The sequence below is a fragment of the Emys orbicularis genome, chromosome 11 (assembly GCF_028017835.1).
Source record: "Emys orbicularis isolate rEmyOrb1 chromosome 11, rEmyOrb1.hap1, whole genome shotgun sequence".
Taxonomy (NCBI): Eukaryota; Metazoa; Chordata; order Testudines; family Emydidae; genus Emys; species Emys orbicularis.
In genome coordinates, this window is record NC_088693.1 from 55,337,636 (window position 1) to 55,362,571 (window position 24,936).

General features: G+C 42.8%; 1 protein-coding gene across 1 annotated transcript in view; it reads right to left on the reverse strand.

Moving 5' to 3' along the window:
• Window positions 1–24,936, reverse strand: part of DNAH7 (dynein axonemal heavy chain 7) — a 248,396-nt gene that overhangs the window by 25,601 nt on the left and 197,859 nt on the right. Inside the window, exons 46-52 of the mRNA XM_065413626.1 lie at window positions 23,649–23,812; window positions 20,723–20,877; window positions 19,284–19,474; window positions 12,536–12,669; window positions 11,696–12,031; window positions 6,640–6,766; window positions 5,002–5,196 (exon numbers count right to left, since the gene is read on the reverse strand). Coding sequence (XP_065269698.1) covers window positions 5,002–5,196; window positions 6,640–6,766; window positions 11,696–12,031; window positions 12,536–12,669; window positions 19,284–19,474; window positions 20,723–20,877; window positions 23,649–23,812 — 1,302 coding nt within the window. The remainder of the gene's footprint in view (window positions 1–5,001; window positions 5,197–6,639; window positions 6,767–11,695; window positions 12,032–12,535; window positions 12,670–19,283; window positions 19,475–20,722; window positions 20,878–23,648; window positions 23,813–24,936) is intronic.

Consider the following 24,936-nt stretch of genomic DNA (forward strand, 5'->3'; position numbering starts at 1 on the left):
TTGATACAGGTGAGATTGCAAAAAATGCTGAATAACTGTTACAACACAATGTACTAATCAGTGTTTCGCACTATGCAGCAACTGATACAGGTAAACTGAAATATTTAAAAAGAAATGGGACAACACAAAATTCCTTCCATTCCTTGCTTTGGAGTAATTCTTAAATTATGATAATTTCCTTTCATTTTCCCCAATATATAAATGTATAACAATGCCTCATGCTGAGGCTGGGATGTAAGTATGGCAATGTTGCCAATTTATAATTTTATCACGAGTCTTACGATATTGGATATCTATCTTAAACCCACAGTGTCTGAAGTGATGTGATCACACACAAATGCCAGCTTCAATATTTTAAAAAAGTTTTGCGCCCTCATGCCTGAACAGAAAATACAAACCCTAAAAGTTCAAAGATCTGAAGGTGAATAAAAACAACCCAACATTTTTCAAAAGTCTTGTGATATGATCTAATGACTACTTAAAGTGTCCATACTGTTATTGCCAAAAGTACCAGCCTATCTGGGTGTGAAGATGGTTTGTCAAGGGATAATATGAGAGTTCCTAAAAGCAATACCAAATTAGTGCTGCAGCTGAAAGAAACCATCCTTATAAGGGTGGAGAGAGAGAGGCAGGCTTAATTATAATGACTTCCTGGTAGCCTCTTCACAGCTATCAACCCCACTAACACAAAAAAAACATCCTGCTTTCACAGTTGTCTCTTCAGGCTCCTGAGAAGATGTCTTTTGGTCAATGTTCGGAGCTCTTGATTTTATTACCTGTGTCTTTAGCGTATTCCAAAGCCAATAGTAAGTTCTAGGCTCTCCTTAAATGTTGGTTTGGTTTGGTTTGGTTTTGTGACAATTGTTTTAACTAACCAAGAGCTGGTTATCTACCTTCAGCTAATTTTCATAGCAGTGCTTAGGAACATAGCTGTGCAACTATAATGCATGTCAGAGGGAGTTGGGCAGTTAGTTTCTCCATACCCATTTGAAAATGTACCCTTTAGAATAATCTAAATATCCATGGCTCTTCCTTTTAGTTTTCACATCAGTCTTTTCTATCTGGTTAGCATAGCATTCTACTTGCAATATTAGAAACAGTTGTAAATGGATACCAGCAATGAAGTTTCAAATAGTAATAGGAAATGCTCCTTTTGGATCATTTAAGGTACATGCTGCTTTACCTCTAATGAAGATTTACAAAGCAAATTTACTTTTAAAATGTAGGGAAACAAAGAGCTAGATTCAGAAGGACTTAGGTGTTGCAATGCTAAGGGTCCAGTGCCTAACTTTTAAGGACCCTGTTGATTAGGGGAATACACAACCATGAGTTAGGTGCCCATGGTCCCTATATAGTAAAGGGTGAGAGTTAGGTGATTAAAAAAGGGATTCACAGAAGCCAGCACACTGAGCGGGGATTTGAGATGTTGAAGTTAGCCAGGAGGAAATGCTGAGGAGGGTGCATAGCCTCATCCCTACCCCTTAAAGGGAGTTAGGAACCTACCTCAGCTTGGGCTTCACAGACATGAAACCTCTCCTGGAGTCAGGGACTTAAGCCAGGTCAGCCCTTTCTCAAGAAAAATGGAAGAAGCGGAGGTGGTGCCCTTCTTCTACCATGTGGCCTAGGGGTTGGAGCACTCCCTGTGATACAAGAATCTCTTAATGCCAACTGGCAAAGGGATTACAGGACAGTCCTAAATCTGGTATATACATTCTTGTTCACCAAAGTGTATCATGTGAGGATTTAAATGAAAACTGAGGTCACACTCGTCATTACTATCATTGTGAAATGTATGTACAGATAGTACATAAGGAGTTACATACATACATTGAAAATATGCTCTTAGAGTCTGTATCACGGTATGAGTCACCAGCAGAGCTGAAAAAACAGCTTTTTTGTCAGACAATAGATGTTTATTCACCAATCACTCTGTTGAGATGTAAATCAAGCATTATAAGCTAACACAATGGATGCGTATTTACATACAAAGTCAACAAAAAGATGTAAGTCACACAGAAAAAATAAGCCATGAGTGGTTATCCTGTCTCTGAGTACAGACACCAAACTTTGGGACTATAAGTAGAAGGCAAAGAATGCCCCCATCACTGTACACCTAAGAAGTTAATGGGTAATGCCTTTATATTCATGAATATGACATCTTTGCCAACCTTGGTTGAAAAGGTGCAAAAAGATGCTGGGTGAGATAAACTTCTTTAGACAGGAGATTAACCTGTTAGTTAAGTGTAATCTCTAGAAAGTGGGTTCTGGTTTTGTTTTATATGTAACCTTTTGTTTCCAATATCCTAACTCACTTTCACTTGAATCTTGAATATCTGATAAATTTATTATTGTTTTCACTATAAATATATCTAAGTGCTGTGATGTTGAACAAAGTGCAGAACCACAGCTGACTCTTACAAACTGGTGTGTGTAAAATTTGTTTGAGGCCAGCAGACCTGGTATTTCTGTGAGTAGCTAGTCACAGGGTGTGATGGGGTGTTTTGGGCCCTTTAAGGCCCCAGAAAAGAAGCAATAAAACTGGGTCCTCCAGGCCTGCCTAGAAAGGCTGCAGGGAAGCAGCAAATCAGAGCACAGCAGGCTCAGTTAAAAGACGCTGCTAGACCTGAGCAGGTCAGTTCCTGGCTGGGACCAGAAGGGATAAGACAGAGGAACTCTTCAGACAAGGAAGCCTGGGAGAGACCCTACTCTAGCAGGGAACAGACAAAGAACCCAAGGACTGTGTCCCTAAGGTAATGGGACAGAGTGAAAAGTAGCCTAGGGAATGCAGCAAGAGAAGCTATTAAAAAAAGCAGCAATGTGGCTGCTATTTGTAGGATCCCTGGGTTGGGAGACAGAGTATTGGGCAGGCCCAGGTTCCCCTGTCCAACTACTGGGGAAGTGGCCTAAAGCCCCAGGAAGGGAACAAGTTTAGTTTGGAAGCCACAAAAAGGGGCTGGATGTTTAAACAGGAACAGGGCTGAAGACCCTGAAGAGGGTCAACCATTTGTTGAATTTGCATTTTGTGGTTTCCCAGCTCTCTAGCTAGGTCACTTCTTAACTTCACTCCCCTTCTGGGTGGTAACAAAGAGTCTCCAGGAAAAAAGTCCTGGAGGCACCATTTTATAACAGGGCAGGGACAGACTTAAAGCTAGCCCAGAAGGGGCTGAGAACTGAGCCCAGAGGCAGGGCTATGGTTTGACCTTTGTTACCCTGGAAGGGTTTCATCTGTTTAGATTATGTGTGACTTAGATGGAGGGCTGAGCCACTGAAGACCCCACCTGATGAGGGCAATAGCCAATGGGGGGGCACCGTGAGTATAGAGAGAGTGTGCAGGTTTGCACCCAACCAATAGGAGGTGCTCATGAGTGGCCCCCATCACATAGGGGCTGGATATCACAGAGAAACACTTCAAAGGGACTTGAAGACTAGGGCATAACTATTGTTAATCTGCAAGACAAAGTAAGGGCAAGCATAGCTCAGAGGAGGGTGCTTGATTGGCTAGGAGGCTGCCAGTGTTAGGAAGCTAACAGCAGCTAAGAACAGGCAAGATTACCGCACATTGGTAGCGGAGGGTAACAAGGCGAATCTCAGTCTTGGGTACCCTGCAAACCATCACTCTCCCTCACACTCAAATCCTCCCCCCTGGCCTGATGTGGAGCAGAGACTTGAATTCAGGTCTCCCACCTCCCAGGTTAATGTTCTAGCCAGGAGGCTATGGGGTATTCAGGGTGGGTCTCTTTCAATATCTCCTATTAAAGCTGTTCCACATCCTATGAAATATTTAAATGCTCATTGGGCAAGAGGAAAAGCAACTGCCTCTATAGCCTAGTGGTTAGTACAGTCACCTGAGCAATCCAGGTTCCAGTCCCTGCTTTCATCAGCTCCATGCACACCTAATGGACCAGGTCTCACAGGTGAGACATACAGGGGAATGTCTAGTTTGTGCATCCTGTTGGACTTTGGCAGAAGATAGGTGCTGAGCTGCTCAGTGATGTTGGGATGTAGGCAGCCGTGCCACACAACAAAAACATAGGCACCATGGAGACTTTATCAGTGAAAACGTAGGAGCCTGTAACAGGCATTCATAAAACCACTACTCCGCTGCCACCTACTAAGTCTTGGTCTTAGGCACCTAAAGTTGCAATTAAGTTCCTATGTCCCTCTTGTGAATCTAGCCTAAAGTGCCTATATGAAATAAGGGTAATAAAACATCAGTGGTTTGAGCATTGGCCTGCTAAACCCAGGGTTGTGAGTTCAATCCTTGAGGGGGCCACTTAGGGATCTGGGGCAAAAATCAGTACTTGGTCCTGCTAGTGAAGGCAGGGGGCTGGACTTGATGACCTTTCAAGGTCCCTTCCAGTTCTATGAGATAGGTATATCTCCATATATTATCCTTTATCCCCCTCACTACAGATATTATAGGTCTGCCAAATGAAACACAGCTGCATTCATGTTGTTGATGACTGAATGTTGGTGATATTTTCCACCATTATAGTGGTGGCATAAAATAAAAATGGGGACAATTTAGCATAGTATAAACAGGTACAACTTTGCTGGAAGTCTCTTAGCCAAATTCAGCACTGATGTCAGTGGTTGCATAAACTACAAATTGGGTGTAACATGGTCAGATTTGTGTAAGTGGCAAAGCAGTATATTTTTGCACCAACAGCTAAACATGGTGAACAAATAGATTCAATGTACATTTTGGTTTTCTTAAGATTAGCAGACTTTCCCCGCACCCCTACTCATTTCAATAATTTTTATCTGAATTTGTTTAAAAATTCAATCCAAACTGTGACTCACTAAACAGAAGTTAGCTGACAAACTAGGAGTACTGTACCCCTTCATAACATTTGCCTTAATATTTACTACAAGAATGTAGCAGGGCAAAATTATATAATTTTCTTTGTTTTTCTGAATTAATATTTTAATGTGATCAGTTAACCTAGAGAGACAGAAAATCAGTAATAAAACAGACTTCAGTTGTTTCTGTTAACATACCAAACTATCATACACTGATTTCCATCCATCCTTCAGTCGCATAAAATCCTTGCGAATGTTTCTGAAGTCTGGCAAATCATCTAGTCGACAAATTTCATCCCACGCCTTCTGAGGAAGCCAGGTGCAGGGATTAGAGAAGGGATTGTCCAGGCCTATGCCACCAGTTAGTAAAAACTTCCACTCATTTGCATTAATCTGCAGTAAAAGAGAGCACCACGAGACAGCTTAACAATGAAACCTAATGAGCGGACAAATACCATATCAGCACATGAAGTAGATAATTGATATACTTCTCTGAATTTCTGCACTAAAAGTGGGTAAAGCTTTCATAGCAGTAATATTGGAGGTACACCTCCAAAAAGATTAAGTATTTGACTTCAATTTAATTAAAAATCTCATAGTCTGGAGCTGAATACTGTATAATTGAAATTTTAACTGAACCTGGTTTACAGCAGATGTGCACCAACCCTGAACCTTATTTTGGCTAGTTTTTTCTTGAGCTGACAAATGGATAACTGTAGCTGGATTTTTTTTTTGACAAACCACCTTTGTTAGACACACATGTTGTGATAACTTTGATACTTCCTGGGAATCAAAACTTATCAAGAGCTATGTATGGAAGCTAATGTGTTTCAGACTCTTTGGACCAAATTTCAGGTCTGAAAATGAAAACCAAATATTAGTCTCCAACAAGCCCTATCCCCTCGCCAACATTCTACCCAGTTGCAAATTCGTTTGAGGGCTAGAACTTGTAAACCAAGGTCCCTGAAAGGAATTTTAAAAGATTGTCTGATTTAGTAGCTTTTCAGCTTTCTACTCAACAAAAACTGCCGCTGCTTCTCCTAGTTCTAAAATCAAGTACATTTCACTTCGCTGTATTCATTATTTAAAACATAGATTGCAGTACTATTCAAAATGTGCTAGGTGCTTTCTGAACACACAAAGGGACACAGGCCCTGTCCCAAAGAATTTACATTCTAATATATTTTATTAATGATAAATTAATACTATTAATACTGTTCCGCAGGGGATATAAATTAAAAGAGCTGCATTTTCCTATCAGTTTAAAACATTATTCTGCAAAATGACCAGGTACAACTTATTAGCCTTAAAAGACACAATTGTGTCAAAAGGGTTTGATTCTGAGAAATATATGTGTCATCTATATTAAAGTAAACATATTTGGCATCGTAAATGAATAAAATAGGCACTTTTCCCTCCTCCAGCGTAACAATTAATGAGAAATGAAACTTCAATTTTGAAATGCTCCTAAAATTCATATTGTAAATTAGTCAATTTCATCTATTCTAAATGGATAAAAGCTTTACAACTAATACAAGTATTGACAACCATCTAATAAAAAGTCTGTAGATAAATAACAACGTTGCAAAATATTTGCAATACTATAGGCTGGGTTTTATTTTGAATGAGATTTGAAAAATGGCTATCATATTTAAGTTTGCTAGATCACTTTATATTTTATTCTATTGCTCTCTAATTGCTCAGTAAAACATGTAAAACCAAAACACACCCAATCATGGCTTTTTAAGTTACATGTTATATGTTCCTTTTTCAGGATATTGGTATGTCATTTAAATATATACAGTACAAAATAGCAAATAACTTTAAAGTACTGACCAATTTTTCATGCTGCAGGAGATTTACATTTAGACAAAAAGAGAAGAGCAGCTTGTCCTTTTCAAAGAGTGAGCGACAGATATTAACATAGAGTGAGTAAGTAAAATGATCCTTGAGAATCTTCAGCCTGCAAGTGTCAGAGAAAGAGAGAAGTTAAATTCATATCACTTTAAAGCCCATACACTTAAGCAACCCTATTGCAGCTCACTTAGACCTCTGTTATTCTAATAAACTTTCTGGTCAATTACCCAAAAACAATCAAGGATCCTCATTAAACGTGTACACCAATTTGTGAGGAAAACAATGCAAAAACATTTCAACAAAATTACATTTTACTACTGACATCGTTTTTTTTTTTTTTTTTTTGGAGGCTGCGGGGGGAGGGGAGAGCTGAACCTTCCTGTTGAAAAAAGCAGCAATAATCTTTTATTTATATTAATGAATTTTATAAAAAAGGGATTTGAGCAGATGATGGAGGAAAAGCAAGAGGAAGCTGAAGACATGTAGATACATGCTGGCCCAGAGAACTGTGAGGGGAGACTGCTGAACGAAGAAAACAGGATCTGATTTGGATATAGACAGACGGTAGACCTCTTTAATATTTTTAACAAAATAAATATTAATGGGAATTTGTGTCATTATGGGGGATTTTCCCAGATATTTATTGGATGACAAGTGCTACTAATAATGGTAGGGCCCAGATATTCCTAGTTGTGATAGCCTACAGATTTTTTCACCAAACAGTCACTAAACCAACAAGAGGTGATGCCATTTTAGATTTAGTACTGGTAAGTAGTGAGGACCTCCTAGAAGAACTGATTAAAAAGGACAGCCCCCTTCCCCCTTGGCTCCTGACTAGAACTGGATGGCAAAATGACAGAGCCCCTTCCCTTCTGGTATGATAGAGGGGCAGCCGGGCCAAATATAAGTGAGTGGCATCATGACCTGGCACACAGGATCACAACGCTACTCAAATTTGGCCCATTTTGTCCCCCCACACATACTTCTGCTATATTCACCAGACCTATTAGGAAATTTTAAAAAAGTACAGAAGTGTTTAAAAGCTAGAGAAGGAGATTAAGTGTAGTCACTAGTGAGTGGATATAAAGGCGTGGCTACTGGATGGAATCAACTGTGATTGCATATTGAAGAGAAGAGAGTAGATAGTTATGAACAGTTGGGAGAGCTTTGTTTACTAGAATTTAAAAATTCATTAAAAGTGGAAAGGGTATCTGCTAATTCTTTCCTATAGAAAGTTGTCTAGTTCATTTAGCTGATATGGGACTTGGTGAATAAAGGAGGATAACATAATTGATGCCAATCAACATGGGTTTAAGGAAAATAGATCCTCTCAAACTAACTTATTTTGGGGGGTGGGGGTGTTACATGTTTAGTTGATAAAGTTAACAGAATTGATGTAGTAGTTTTATACTTCTGTAAGGGGTTTAACTTAGTACTGCATGACATTTTGATTAAAAAACGAGTACAATATAAAATTAACGATACATATTAAATCGATTAAAATCTGGCTAACTCAAAGGTCTCAAAACGTAATTGTAAATGGGGAATCATCACCTAGTGCACGGGTTTCTAGTGGGGCCCTTGTATTTTACATTTTTTAATCAATGCCCTGGGAGAACTCATAGAATCGTCACTTATAAAGTTTGCAGATGACCCAAAGTTTGGGGGAGTGATAAATAATGAAGAGGACAGGTCATTGATATAGAGCAATCTGGATCACTTAGAAAGAAGGCACATGCAAACAATATGCATTTCAAGATGGCTAAAATGTAAAAGAACATGCTAGGATCAAAAAATGTAGGTCAGACCTACAAGATGGGGGAGGGAAGACTTTCTATCCTGGGAAGCAGTGACAAAGATTTGGAGGTCATGTTGGATAATCAGCTGAACATAAGCTCTTCTTGTGACACTGTAGCCAAAATGGCTAATGCAATCCTTGGATGCATAAACTGGGGAATCTCAAGTATGAGTAAAGAGGTTATACTACATCTGTATTTGGCACTGGCGCGACAGCTGTTTGAATACTGTGTCCACAATTAGAGAAGGATATTGATAAATTGGAGCTTGTTCAGAGAGAGCCACAAGAAGGATTAAAGGATTAGAAAACATGCCCCATACTGATAGAATCAAGCAGCTCAATCTATTTAGCTTAACAAAGAGAAGATTAATAGGTGTGTTGATGACAATCTGTACATACCTACATGGAGAACAAATATTTGATAATAGGCTCTTCAATTTAGCAGACCAAGGTATAGTAAGATGCAATGACTAGAATTTGATGCTAGACCAATTCAGACTGGAAATAGGCATAAATTATTAACAGGGAGGGTAATTAACCATTGGAACGATTTACTAAGTCATGACAGATTCTCCATCATTTGCAACTTTTAAATCAAGATTGGATTTTTTTTCCTTTAAAATATCTGTGACAGATTGCAACTGCATGCAATATCTTTGGTGACCATATTGTATTATGCTTATGAACAGTTTATGTATGATTGTATTGTATTTCATGGAGAAGGGTTACCGCAGTTCCCACAGGAACAGTATGCGGTGGGTGATTAATGCAAGTTACTAAGACTAAACAACTCCAGAGATATTCCATCCCTGGGGCTGGTTTGCATGTATTTGTTTTGGTATAAAAGGATGAGTTTGAACTGAGTCATGGCTTTCTTTCTGAGCCAGCAAACAGGCAGGACCTTCTGTCCAAAGGAGGCCACAACCCCTGCAGAAGGTTTCGAAAGACTTTGGCCTGCAAGAGCCACATAAGACAGATGAACAACTCCTAGTATGTTTGTGTATTTAAATCTGTTTTTTATATGTTTTCTCTGTAATGCTTTTACTTTGAGAATAAATGTGCTTGGTTAGAAAGAGCTGTGTGGTAACTTTTAATTGATGGCAATATATTGTTCATAGCCCTTGGAAAGAAAGCAAAGCACAGGTGCTGGCCTTTTTGCAGACTGGCTTGCTGGGGATATGACAGCATAAGGCAGAGAGTTATGCAACCTTAAACGAAGGGAGTGGGACAAAGGTTATGGCTGGAGACGAGAGACTTGGTGGGAACTCCTGGAGTGAACTATGGAGGGAGGAACAGAGTTGCAGTTACCCTAAAACTGTGACATGCTCTTATTCAAAGGGAACTATTTTGGAGGAGTCTATGGCCTGTGCTATACAGGAGGTCAGAACAGGTGATCACAGTGGTCCCTTCGGGCCTTGGAATTTATTCATCTTATTTTTCAGTCTTCACAGTGTTGAATTAGTGTTTACTAAACAACTGATTTTCATTCTAATTGTAGTAAATGAGAAAACTACTTATCCACACTACAGTGATTGCCAAACATAAATGTATAGTCCCTTCTTTTGACACCAGTGTCTTGCAGTAGTCAATCTGTGGAGTATTGCAGGTTGGTTTTCAAGTTGATGACATGTACGGTGACCAGATGTCCTGATTTTATAGGGACAGTCCCACTTTTGGGGTCTTTTTCTTATATAGGCTCCTATTACTCCTCCACCTCCTGTCCCGATTTTTCACATTTGCTGTCAGAGTATACCCAGCTTCCATGTCATTAGGGTGACCAAAGTGTCACTTGCTTTATTTACACATATAAAGATCTCCTTAAATGAGATGATCAAATAGCATTCAGTGCAATCTGTCTTTCAAGGAATCTCAGCTCAACACCAATGGCCAGTTCCTAGGGAGAAATTTTGCCTAAGGAATGGACTTCATAGCCTAAGTTAGACAAAAAACTTCCCTGAAGCTCTCTCAGGCCCCTTTCTCCTGAAGTTGCCTCTACATCAAACTTTTCATACCCCCAAAACTAACTATAATTGCACATCTTCCCATGAATTAAAACTTGCTTGCACAATACAAAAAAAGAACTTGGAAAACAGTGTAACATCCCCCCATGGTAAACCTCGCCACAACAGTATAAATTTATCTGATGTAACATGCCTAAAGTTGAAGGAAATGATAGAAAATGAACAATGGAATGGACTGAAATAATTAAAACTGACTTTTCCAATGTAAAATGTAAGCATCATCAAAAGCTATTAAGCTGCAAGATAGAATAGATCACAGGTCACTTCAAAGAATGTGGGGAATTGCTTTCTTCAAGATCAAATGGGCCACTGAATGAGAATTTATCTGACATGGAAGAGCAGAACACTGATGAATTACAACCTTAAAAATATTCTTAACATTTTGGCCATATGTAATTTGACATATAGGTCTAGAGTTTTGACTAGCCTAATAAGAACATAGGCTTGCACATGGCTTAGGACCCCCTGCAAGTGTGCCAGGCATGAGTGGGAGAGCAAGCTGCATCCCAATAAGTGATGAAGTAAATTATTATCTGCTCACTTGCTATCTGCAAGCACAACTGTGAGTCACCATTTCTCTCTAGAGCTACTCCTGAGGCAGCTGCAACTCCATCATCTGTGAGGAACATAGCTTGGCTCTACCTGAGGGACTAGCCCAATGTGTGGATTTCATTGGTGTGATGCACTGGAAGCATGTGTGCAACCCACTACTGGTGACTGCAGGTGTGTAACTGAGAGTAGTAAACCTATTATTATTAGTTACATATTGCCAAAAATTTGCAGGGCACTTTACAGACATCTACAGGCTCTAACCAAAACTGTGTTAAAATCTAAAAAAAGACAAGACGCACACAGTTGGCAAAAGGGATACAGCATGAAAGCAAAGTGACTGGCCAATTACTGTGTGTCTTGCACATATCTGTTAGTTCCACACAGGACTAAAATAGTAATAACTAAAATAAGAAATAATATAGAAAACAGCACTTACTAGCATATTGTACCCTCTTTATACCTGTAAACAAGTGGTCCTCAAGGAAAGACCAGATTAGAATATATGGACCTTTCTGCTTGGTGCAAGAGTACAAAACAGTATTCCAAGAGTAATTATAAATACAATATACTTTGGAGAAATGTCTGTGACAACTTCCTGAATAACAGTGAAAGCCAATGAACATTTTTTTTTTATTAAGTGAGAATGGAGAATTATCTTTCTTACCTTGTTTGTAACTCTTCTGATTTCTCTGAATTATCTATAGACATGACAAAAAGGTTAATAAACCACATAAGAGAATACTGGTACATTGGCTCAATGTTGGCTAAATCAGCAATTGAGAAAAACAGGATTGACGAATGAACAGAAATAGGACGGTAACCCATCCGGGTAGTATCAATCTTCTTTTCTGTCTCTTCGGCTATAGCTTGCTTCTCAGAAATCTCATTAGCCAGAACTTTGGAAGAAGATAATATCTTAATGGCAGTTTCATCCTCTAAAATATTTCCTTCTGAAGCTGAGAGAACTTCTAAAATCTTGTCTTCTATTTCTTTTAGTTGCCTAAAATAAAATACAAAATTTTCATACAACACATACATACATGCAATGCATATTCAAGATATGTAACCTGAGAATTAAAGACCTATTTTTGTTCTTAGCTTAATTTTTAAGAAAAATTATTTGTATTTTCTAAACACCTGTGGTCATACAGGACTCACTTATTCTTCTTACAAAGCAAAAATGACTCTAAGGGAATGCAGTGTGCAGCAGGTAAAGTATAGCCAGCCTTCCTCCAACTTTGCAGACTTCATGCTCTGTCTTCATGTGGAAAAGGGTCCTGTGGACACCCACCAAGTACAATAGGACAGACCAAATATGGCCCACTGTGAAGATTCGTTTCTAAAAACATCAAGTAGGAGAACAAGTAGCAACCTTTGTCCCCAGCTCCTGCTCTCCCCAAAACCTGTTAAGACTCCTCAGAAAACAAAGCCATCAAGGGGACATTCAAAAATAGCGTTGAAGGACAAGAGATAGAGTCCCCAACCAAATAAATTATTCGGATACCTTTTATTCTCAGCTCCTTGCAAGATTAGGGCTTGTTTTTCTTCTTCAAGATCTGGTCTCTCTCTTGCTACTACAATTCCAAGAAGCTGATCTTGCATTCCTTCTGGAGTTATCATGAAGTTCAGTAAGGTTACCTGTAAATGAAAGGTATTACAAAGCACAACACAATTAGAGACAGATCAAATTAAAGTATTGTTCCTCTCCATGCTCAGGAAGTCTGCAAAAGACCATGCAACAGCCTAAAACAGATGATTCTGAGGGCAGAAAAATTGAGGCTGAAGTTTCTACAATCCTCTGTGCTATGGAGTTTTTGTCCCACAGTTACAATAAGTAAGAAAGAAAAAGTCCATCTTATCTGTGAATTTTCTTTTCTTTCCTCCCTCCATGTAAGACAGCCTTCACAATAGGGCATTCCCCAGTTCCATAGCAAATGGAAGCAGACAAAAAACTCTGGCACTCAGTCTGGGCTTAGAATTACCCCCTCAAAACAGAACTCTCCAGAATGATAGCTTTCAAAGTTGAAAAATACTAATTATAAAAAAGGTTAAAAAGTGCTATTCAACTCAAATCATTTGCAATACAGCCTGGACAAGAAATTTAAGGCTGTCCTAGAAGAACACGCTATTCTTCCAAATTACTTAACATGCAAGCAATAGCCAGAAAAACTATGGATATAATGCTCCAAGGGAGTGCTCTCAAAAAAAAAAAAAATCACAGATAAGACAGAATTTTCCCTTCTTCATCCCTTCCCCTCTGCTTCACAGAGGAAAGCAGAAAGCTGTAAATAAACCCTGGGAAGGGGGGAGGGATTTGACTATGCACAATTTGGATAGAAATTTAACTGTTACAACAATCTAACAAATTTTGCATCTTAAAAAGGAGAGGCTGTTGACAGTCACCTTCTGAAAAAGTGTGAATAGAAGACCGCATAGAGCAGATCTCATTTTAAGATGTATATGATATCTCCACACATTAAATCACTACTCCTTTCACAAAATGAGTGATAACGTGCTAGGGAGGAGTTATACCCAAGGTTTTGAATGCCTGTACTATAAGCACCTTTATCCACTTGATGGCCCTGTTCACATCCAATTTATGCCCTTCATTAGGATGTGTGGAATTAAACAGAATGAGAATACCACTTCCTACCATATGGGTATCCTGAGAAAGAAGTTCTTGTCATTTCAAAGAACTACCATGCTTGATAGAATATGCATAATTGAGGTTCCATAGAGAGCATGCCAAGCTCCAAAATTCAACTGGCCGAGCAGATGACAAGTAGACAAGATACTGAGACACAGGAGAGGGGCATACTGACTGCAGGAGGCTAGAAAGATGGTTTTTATGATTTCTTGCAGCATACAGGGCAATATCATGATAGGAATCTGCATACTACTGGAAGACTGATGAGCGTGGTGGTCTTATGATATCAGTTATGTAATGGTGATTAGCGATTTCCTTTGGTTTCTTACAGTGCAATACACATGCAGTCACAGACTTGTCTTTCCAAAAAGTGTTATCTTTGAGTCCAATGATCAGACCATCTTGTAGTAACTAGAGAACATCTTTTACTTTAATTGACACTGCCTGATCCATCTCTCATAACAATATCTGAACCCCATCCAAGCAATTTGTAGATATCTTTTGAGAGTTTCATGTAATTTATTAGGAGGATGTTTATTACCTTCTTAGAATATCTATGTGTCTGTTGTTCCCAGAGGCGATGTGGGGGACAGGAGAGCATGCAGGGTCACATGCCCCCCAGACTGCTTGGTCACATGTTATGGCCTGGCCCCCTCCCTGCAAAGCAGCTGAGCCAGTGTTCTGTGCCAGGCAGGGAGAGGTAGGCCTACCTTGAAGCTCCTTTCCAAGAAAGGAAGTATTTTCAGACTTGTGAAACCCCAAGTTAAGAATTTGATAATTTTCTGGAGGAGCCCAGCCAGAGTCTTCTGACTCTCAGAAATGGCTACACTGGTCTTGTTCTAATGTTTAATCTTGATGCTGGTCCCTGAAGGAGTATCAGTTTTAAAGGGAACAACTAGTAAGGTAAGATAGCCTGAAGTTTCTCTCACTGGAAGGAGGAAGGGCCTTCTCTCCTCCATGGCCTCTCAGACTGCTTTGTCCCTATGCTCCCTAAAGCGCTTACCAACAGAATATTTGGAAGGATGTCGTCAGAAGCAAGTGATCTCCAGATTCTTCCATGCTGCTACATGGAGACTTGGAATGTACAGAAAATCTTACATCAAGTGAAGCATTGGTCCCGAAAGAAGCTGCTTCAGAAATATAGTTTACAGTAGATTTTATGTGGGTTTTTCCACAAAATTGTTCCAGTGGCCTCCCATTCAAGATACGTCCTACAAAAGAAGAGGGTGCAGCCAATAATATGATGGCTGAGGCCACTGCGTTCAAGATTTGTTTAAGTGATGATTCCATTCTCCTGGGACATTCATTCTTCGCAGCTTTACACCAAGCCTCGCCCAGGCCTTCTTGCCCGGAGACTTTCCCTGCTTTGGCAGCAGGGCCGGCTCTGGCTTTTTTGCCGCCCCAGGCAAAAAAGCCTCCGGCCGCCCCCCACCCCCCTGCGGGGGGCAGGAGGGGAGGGCGGCCGGAGCCCCGGGGGTAGGGCGGCGAGCCCCGGCGGGGACTCCGCTCTCCCCCCGGCGGCCAGGGGGAGGATGCCGGGGGGGGGGGAGGGCGGTGAGCCCCGGCCGGGGCTCCGCTCTCCCCCCGGCGGCCAGGGGGAGGACACCGGGGGGGGGGGGGAGGGCGGCGAGCCCCGGCGGGGGCTCCGCTCTCCCCCCGGCGGCCAGAGCGCCGGGAGCAGGGCGGCGAGCCCCGGCGGGGGCTCCGCTCTCCCCCCGGCGGCCAGGGGGAGGACACCGGGGGGGGGGCAGGGCGGCGAGCCCCGGCGGGGGCTCCGCTCTCCCCCCGGCGGCCAGAGCGCCGGGGGCAGGGCGGCGAGCCCCGGCGGGGGCTCCGCTCTCCCCCCGGCGGCCAGAGTGCCGGGGGCAGGGCGGCGAGCCCCGTCCGGGGCTCCGCTCTCCCCCCGGCGGCCAGAGCGCCGGGGGCAGGGCGGCGAGCCCCGTCCGGGGCTCCGCTCTCCCCCCGGCGGCCAGAGCGCCGGGGGCAGGGCGGCGAGAGGGCGGCGAGCCCCGGCTGGGGCTCGGCTCTCCCCCCGGCGGCCAGAGCGCAGGGGGCAGGGCGGCGAGCCCCGGCTGGGGCTCGGCTCTCTCCCCGGTGGCCAGAGCGCAGGCGGCAGGGCGGCGAGAGGGCGGCGAGCCCCGGCTGGGGCTCGGCTCTCCCCCCGGCGGCCAGAGCGCAGGGCGGCGAGAGGGCGGCAAGCCCCGGCTGGGGCTCGGCTCTCCCCCCGGCGGCCAGAGCGCAGGGGGCAGGGCGGCGAGAGGGCGGCGAGCCCCGACTGGGGCTCGGCTTTCCCCCCGGCGGCCAGAGCACAGGGCGGCGAGAGGGCGGCGAGCCCCGGCTGGGGCTCAGCTCTCCCCCCGGCGGCCAGAGCGCAGGGCGGCGAGAGGGCGGCGAGCCCCGGCTGGGGCTCAGCTCTCCCCCCGGCGGCCAGAGCGCAGGGCGGCGAGAGGGCGGCGAGCCCCGGCTGGGGCTCGGCTCTCCCCCCGGCGGCCAGAGCGCAGGGGGCAGGGCGGCGAGCCCCGGCTGGGGCTCGGCTCTCCCCCCGGCGGCCAGAGCGCAGGGGGCAGGGCGGCGAGAGGGCGGCGAGCCCCGACTGGGGCTCGGCTTTCCCCCCGGCGGCCAGAGCACAGGGCGGCGAGAGGGCGGCGAGCCCCGGCTGGGGCTCGGCTCTCCCCCCGGCGGCCAGAGCGCAGGGGGCAGGGCGGCGAGCCCCGGCTGGGGCTCGGCTCTCCCCCCGGTGGCCAGAGCGCAGGGGGCAGGGCGGCGAGAGGGCGGCGAGCCCCGGCTGGGGCTCGGCTCTCCCCCCGGCGGCCAGAGCGCAGGGCGGCGAGAGGGCGGCGAGCCCCGGCTGGGGCTCGGCTCTCCCCCCGGCGGCCAGAGCGCAGGGGGCAGGGCGGCGAGAGGGCGGCGAGCCCCGACTGGGGCTCGGCTTTCCCCCCGGCGGCCAGAGCGCAGGGCGGCGAGAGGGGGGCGAGCCCCGGCTGGGGCTCAGCTCTCCCCCCGGCGGCCAGAGCGCAGGGCGGCGAGAGGGCGGCGAGCCGGCTGGGGCTCGGCTTTCCCCCCGGCGGCCAGAGCGCAGGGGGCAGGGCGGCGAGAGGGCGGCGAGCCCCGACTGGGGCTCGGCTTTCCCCCCGGCGGCCAGAGCGCAGGGCGGCGAGAGGGCGGCGAGCCCCGGCTGGGGCTCGGCTTTCCCCCCGGCGGCCAGAGCGCAGAGCGGCGAGAGGGCGGCGAGCCCCGGCTGGGGCTCAGCTCTCCCCCCGGCGGCCAGAGCGCAGGGCAGCGAGAGGGCGGCGAGCCCCGGCTGGGGCTCGGCTCTCCCCCCGGCGCCCGGGGGGAGGCCGGCGAGCCCAGCTGTGGCCCCGCTCTCCCCGGCGGCCGGAGCGCCGCGCCGCCCCCCTCCAGGTGCCGCCCCAAGCACAAGCTTGGTGGGCTGGTGCCTGGAGCCGGCCCTGTTTGGCAGGCCACGTTCTATCTAGCTAGAGTCTTTTTCTCCCTGGTATCTCAGGGTCCTCAGCAGGAACCTTCCTCCTCTCTACAGCCTTCTCCAGGCCTTTGCTAAAACTCTGATGTCTCAGTGTCAGACCTGCCGGCCTGGAGTCTTTTAAGCCCCTCCCAGTGTCTTGGAACTCCAGCTAAGTTGTTTAATGAAAGTCCATCCCTTCCAGGGTATACCTGTCCAAAAAGACAAACGCAATAATCCCGCAGAGTCTTTCCCTCAGCCCCTCCATCCTGAGGATTTAGTCCGTCTTCTACTCAGACATTAGTTTTTAGCCCTTCCTGTGTTCATTTTTCAGCCTCTGCCCATCATCTCCTTGGGTCACTGCTTGCTCTTTTCCTGAGCAACCCCTTCCAGGATTTTCATCCTGGAGTCTTCATTCTCTCCCCCACAACCGTCTTCCCCCAGAGATAGAGTACCTTTGCTTCATCCTGTTGGAAAGATAAGAGGACCTAGGGAAATTTTTTCTACTGCATTTTAAAACCCACAGCAGTGACTCTCAGAGCCAAGGTCTACAGACTTGAACAGGTGTGTACACTCTAGAAATTCAAGCGTGGGCTGGAGTTCAGGCCAGTCACCTTGTGGCAGGGAACTTCCATCTCTCTCTCCCCCACTCCTTGACAATAAAAGGCCAGATATGGGTGAGGAGGGGTGTTCAGAGTCAATTACCCAAAAGTGGTAACTCTCTGTGTATGGAATCATTGAAGACTGGTGATGAATAGGTAAATATGATCAATTGTTGACACAAGTGATAATGTGTAAAAGATTTATATATAACCAAAGTTGTACATACAAATGAAGACCATTACTGAACACAAGGAAAGTTTGGTTTTTTTGAATTAGATATAGGACTTGAGTTTCCACTTCATTACATGAGTTTGATGCTGGTATAACTCCATTAAAATCAACAGAGTTCAACTATTATAAAACTGGTGCAACACAATGGAAATTCAGGGCCTGAAATAATATTGTCTTATTTAACTTGTTATGATACATGTATCAGATTTTTAAACTTTTTCTTGTGCAAGTCATTTCTAAATTTATATGTAGCATAATAGTTTTTGGTTTTGGATGTTTTCTTTTTATATTTCATCTTTGCTTTTTAACTTGTACCTACATATTTTCATCTTTGATTAAAAAAAAATCAATGTGTGGGTCCTTTGAGGTGTAATAAAGCAAAGAGAGGTTCTTTATTTTCATTAATTTCTATTTCTACCCTTTCTTCCTATGTCAGTTAGAAATTAAGTTATTGTCCCATTCTGCTGATTGTCTTAAAACTACCGGTAATTTGAAAAATTTCAGATCTAGTTTTCAGGGCTTCGTGCTCTAATAGAAGCAACATTCAGCCTAATTGTATGTCTGTGACCCACTAACATACAAAACTCTTTAAAAGTAACAGTGAATAAAAAGTGTAATAGAGCTTTTGAGTAACTGCAAGGAGCAAGAAAACACTAACCTTATTCTATGAAGCAGGAAATATACCTCTGCTCCCTAACTTGCAACAACCACAATAACTCATTTAGTTCCTTATAGTTTGATGATTGACAAGTGAAGTCTGATGTGAGTGGTTAACGCTACTGTTATCACATTATAAAAACCTGGAAAAACTATATGGTGGAAACAGGAATAATTTTGTCACTTCTCTGTAAATTTGTATTCTTGTATATATCCAAGGCACAAAGCCTGGCACTGCTTGAAGTCCTGCCAACAGCAGTCACCATAGAACCAACTCTCTAGAAGATTTTAGAAGCCCAATTTGTAGCCTGTATGTGCATGGGGCTCCAAATTCCCAGTAGATATTTCTATGCAGAAAAGCAAATCAGTAAAATTGGCACAAAAAGTCATGAACTGGGGAGGAAGTTAAATACCAAAAATTAATGTTTAGATTAAATTCTTCAGAGTATGAATGACTGTTTTGTGAACAGTAATGTTTTGTCAACTCTAATATCTGCAGTTAGAGATTACTCAGAGATGATGCCAATATTGTCAAAGAAAGAGAAGGAAAAAAACAACAACAACTTAGATACCAGGAACTCTTTTCTGCCTGCAGCCTACAGGGGAAGTAATGTTAATATTAAAACAAAACTCATTAATTTTCAATTCTCTCACCTTAACAGATGTTTCAGGAAGATAGTGTGGGTTTCTCAGCTTGGTTGTAATATAAAAGCGAAAGTCAGGAGCATATTCAATGGTGGAGTCCCCAAGACGGATGCATATACTACCAGACTGCTTAAATGTCTGTTTGAGTAGAAGTGGTTCTAGGATAGGGTCCAGTTCTTCTCCAACATTTTCCAGCAGCACTTGAACACAACAATAACTAGGTTTTGATTCATTATCTTGGCAAGAGAGATCTCTGTTAAATGTGTACTTACGATGTGCAAACAGGTACTATTTCCACAATACAAATATGGGTCTAAGGATGTGGTAGAAATATGGTAAAACATTCTTAAATAATTTTTTTAAAGGTTCAAGGAAGTTTATATTTGCTTTGTGATATGTATCAAGTTTGAATGGGGCAATGAAGATTCTCTGAACTGTAGTATTGTTTGAGTATACTAGCGTTTCAAAGGGTCCTAAAAGAATTAGTCACTCAAATCTTATTGAATGTCAATGGCATTGGGGCTCCTAATCCCAATTTTGAAATCTATTTTTGTTCCCCCTATAGCAGTGGTTCTCAAACTAGGGCCGCCGCTTGTTCAGGGAAAGCCTCTGGGGGCTGGGCTGGTTTGTTTACCTGCCGCTGGTTTGTTTGACCGATCGCAGCTCCCAGTGGCCGCGGTTCGCCTCTCCAGGCCAATGGGAGCTGCAGGAAGCGGCGCGGGCTGAGGGACGTACTGGCCGCCGCTTCCCGCAGCCCCCATTGGCCTGGAGCGGCGAACCGCGGCCACTGGAAGCTGCGATCGGCCGAACCTGCGGATGCGGCAGGTAAACAAACCGGCCCGGCCCACCAGGGGCTTTCCCTGAACGAGCGGCGGCCCTAGTTTGAGAACCACTGCCCTATAAGGAATTTAAAGGATATATAAGTTGTTTCTTTACTTGTAGTTAAATTTTTCATTAAAAACAACAATAGAAATAACTCAAATAGTTAACTGTAAGTAATTATTTTCTGATTCTGTTACCTTGGATGAGATATGGTATATAAGAATGTCAGTAAAAGTATTACACTGAATACTATCTATTTGTAAAATAAGCAGAGCCATGCAGGAACAGACAATTTGACAGACAGTGTGTTATACATTTTTTGGAAGGTAAAAGTAGAATTATTGTAACATGAAAACAAGTATATGGCAAAATCTCAAACAATTAAAGGAGCCAAATTAAAGAGAGGATTTCAAATTGATATTTGAGATGAAAAATCTCACAACCTGCTGTGACTTCAATTACTAAAGATCTAATTTGATTAACTATCAAAAAACGATGGATAACAAAATCTCCCTTTTTCTATGAATCTGACAATGTTTGGTACTTTTATCATCCTTATTTTTGAGTTAATTGTGCCCTCTCCAGGTTTTTTCGGAAATCTACACTTTCATTATTCAATCACTTACCAGGAGTGCCGAACTGAATGCAGTTTTCCAGTGTTCTCACAAATTCAGGGTCACTGAGTTTAATTATGTGCAAACTGTTGGTTTTTTCCATATTCTTTACCCATTTGTTTGCTTGGCCCTGGGGATCTATCATCAGAGGCCATCTTCTTGCATTTCTGGAGGGGAAAAAGATGGAGATAGCTAAACTTTCAGAATTAGATTATGTACCCTTAAAATGTTTACGGTAAGCTTGACTTTAATGCAGTTTACTTTATGGTGCAATTTAAACACAACCTTCTAATCTATTTTATAAAATACTTAGGGACAAATTCTGCCTTCAGATGCTCGTGTGAGAGTCCCACTGACTTGAACAGACCCTTTGAGCACAAAAATAATTAAAATATTTCTAGGCGCATACTTAGAATAAAGTTTCATCTGATTTAATTTTACAGATCTTTTAAGTTTAAAGATCTATATTGTACTTGTAGCATTTTGAACAGCTATAATATATTCATGATACAAATAACTTCGACATTTCTAATGAATGAACTCAGTTTTCCACCAAAGATAGATTTTTACATCTAAGATAACAGAAATGAAGCAGATAGTCAAGCAAATTCAGACTTAGCAAAAGTGGGTGCAACTCTCGAATTTGAGCTCTTATCTCAAGGGTAGAGCAGCCATGCTTTAAAACTTTTGAATTTTGCCTTACATAAATGACATTGCCACTGGAGGATTTCCCTACGTAACGGGAATGCAAGGGGGAACCAGACTCAAAATATATGTAGGGCTTGTCAACACTTAACATGCTAAAGTGTCACAACTGTACCACTTCAGTGTTCACACTACCTATGCTAATGAGAAGGGTTCTCCCATCAGAACAGGTAATCCACCTCCCCAAGAGACGGTGGCTAGGTCAATGGAAGAATTCTTCTGTTGACCTAGCACTGTCTACATGGGGACTTCGGTCGGCTTAACACCCCCACTCAGCGGTGTGGATTTTTTACACCTCTGACCAACGTATTTAAACCGACCTAATTTTCTACAGCCACAGTTATCTTACATAATCTACTTAGAAAGGATATAATTACTTATGTTTCAGGGCCTAAGACAACCACTACCCAAGAGACTTTATGAAGAAACTTTCATTATTGGAATGTGTTTCCATAGTTGGCCACTGTGGAGTTTCTTGCACCTTCTTCTGAAGAATTAAGCAGTGGCCACTGAGAGTTTGCTAATTCCTATGTCTCACTTCTTGTAAGATCTGAAGATCTTCCTTCCTGACAGACATTTTACTAGCATCAAGAAAGACGCAGAATTTCTTATCATTTAAAAAGTTCTGGTGATCTCAGCTACACTAGAGGTTCTAGTTGACTGACGTATTATAACCAAGTGCCATGGGAAATTAAGTATCAGCCCTGGAGAAAGGAAGATCAGAATCCCCATTTGAGTATTATCAGACGTTTAATCAGTCAGTCTGATTAATGTAAACAAGCTTGTTACTGACATTTCTATTTGGCTTTACTTCATGAAGCCAGGTTTTGGAACTAGTTCCCCTATTTATACAAGTACCACACTGCTGTTGCCATGAGGAAAGGTTACTCTTATAACGCCAGAAACCTTTCTGTTCAATGTAAGTTCTTCTTTCCTTAGTTCCAGAGAAACAGTTTCCCCATCATTCTGTACCCATCTTTAGCATCTCTTTAGAAGGCTGTAGCATGAATGGGCATTCCTAGAGTTCTAAAGAGATATCTGAAGCACATGCAATACATTAGCCAACTGTATCCTATTCATCTCATTCTGTTCAACATGACAGAGCCTTAGGGCCTCAAAGTTGCTGCAGGCAAGATGTTAAAATCAGTTGGTGTGCTAGGCATCCAGGGAACTATTTAAAGACTAGGAATGAAGACTTTGTCTACAAGAGGCATTGGTGGGTAATGTATATAAGCTTCATCTCAGCAAGATTTGCAAAATAGGTTTCCATTTGTCTGCAGAGGCTTCTATTGGTAGGAAGGTGTCCAGAGTCGGTTCCCAAATCATTCTTTGAATTACAAAGCTCTAGCTTTATATGGATTGGAGAGAGACTTTCATTTCTACCCAATATTCTACTACAAAACTCCTGTACTTCAACTCTGCTTCTTCTCCCCCTCCACCCTACTTTATTCACTGCTCACTACTTCCCAATAGTGATGAAGGAGGAGAGAAGCTGTGCTGTAGAATGCAGAATTTGTTATTTGACAATTTTCCATTAGAAGCTTCTCTTCTCATTCGACCCACCATGGTAGTCTGCTAAGTGACGGGAATAAAATGTGTAGCAAATTGAAATTTTTATTTAAAGGGAGAATTGAACATATATTTGCCTTAAGGTTCATTAATACATTATACGAAATTTGTTGTTTTAATGCTAATAATTGGTTGCTGGGGTATTTCTACAGCTTCAGAAGAATTCTGCTGAAAGCATAGTCCTGGAGCGTCCAGCAACAATGTTGGACTGCCTCTGAATTCCACAAGTGCAGGGTATTAATCTATTAGAGCTTCAGAATAACAGTCTCATTTCATAGAGCTGAACATTTCCTGCTGCTAGTCTACTCCAAGTTTACTCTACCAAGAGGTATCCAAGATTTGCTCTGTTTTAATTACTGATTGGTCATTTACAAGTAAAATTACTACGTGTTCATAAAATGTAGTTTATTGCAACCTTCTAACATCAAAAAAGTTCAATCCCTTTACTGCAACTCATGAAAATTAAGAGGGGAGTGAATTACTTTACACACTAGAAGCCTTGAAAAAAGTATATAGCAAAAAAATAGAATCAGCCTTGTTTTTGTTTCGTTTAATTGTTGAACTTGCCATACAGTAATATAATGTGTCCATAAAAGTAATAACTGAAAAGTATGCTGTAAGAAGCTGTTTCATGAAAGCTAGCAGGTGTGAATTTCTTACTTACGAGATAATGATACCGTTATCAATAGAAAACATGTCAGATGGTAATCCAGCAATGTTCCAAGCTCTGATTTTAACAGGTTCTCCCAAAGTATTTGTTAGGGAAAAATCATCTGAGCAAGGAATATCTCTCATTTTACATAGTGATGTCCACTCATTTGTTTGATTCTAGAAGACAAGAATGCAAATGTTAACTAAAGTTTTGTCTGGTCCCTATTACATTCATAAGATTTATAAAACTGTCAATACATTTATCTATATTTTTTTCAACTCTTTCCCCCAAACCATTGCTACAGTAAAGTCATTTCTGTACTTGTCTAAAAAAAACACACACAAGAAATTAAAACAGTAACCACTGTTCATGTAGAACATACAGGACTAATTCCGTCAGCCAGACTGAGTTGCACTCAGTGCAAGAAAGAAGAGATGAAGCAACATATCTGGCTTTAGGCTACATTTGCATTCCCTTGATCTTGGGGTCAGTTCTACACAGGATGCCTTTCTGGCAGCTGAGGATTGCTATGGCATAGGGATGCTCCAGACACATGCCGTTTTCAGACACATACCACACAAGGGCCTGGAGAATGGATGATGTAGGAGTTGTTATGACAGCTTTTTGCCACTGGAGGATTTCCCTACATAAAGGGAACCTACTGGGTCTGGATCTGCTGGCATTTGAGGGGAGTTTTGTTTATATTTTAAACAGAACATGTTTTAAATTTGTGCTAATTAGTCAAACATCACTTTGAGCGTACACTACTTTCCCTAGCTAAACATAAGGTTTTGTTCCTAAGCTAATCAGATTTTAATAGTGGTCTGTGAATTCTTAGCTGAGGCAAACATTTTCAGCTAATGCAGATTTGTCAACTGCAGCCTTTTATTTTTCAATGATACATTAGTGACAATAGCAATAGTACAATATTTATTCCTACACAAAAAACTTCATTCACTTGAAATGAAGGTTACTCAAGAGCATTTCCTCTTAATGCAATTTAAAAAAAAAGAAATTACCAGTTAAGGCAACAATAATAGCCACAGCGGCCTCAATTCACATGACTTACTACCCAAACATCCTAACATCCAAATGCACTCCGTCTCCTCATCTCCACAGAAAAATCCCTTTCAATTCCAACAAATAACAAATCACAATGCAACACATCCAATTCTTCACAATCCCAATCAAATGCAGAACCTGAAATTTGACCACAGTGCCCTTCAGAGCTGAAGCCCTAAGATCTTCTCCGCTGGGTAGAAGCCCCTATGCCACCACCCCGCTGCAAAGCAGAGGTCTC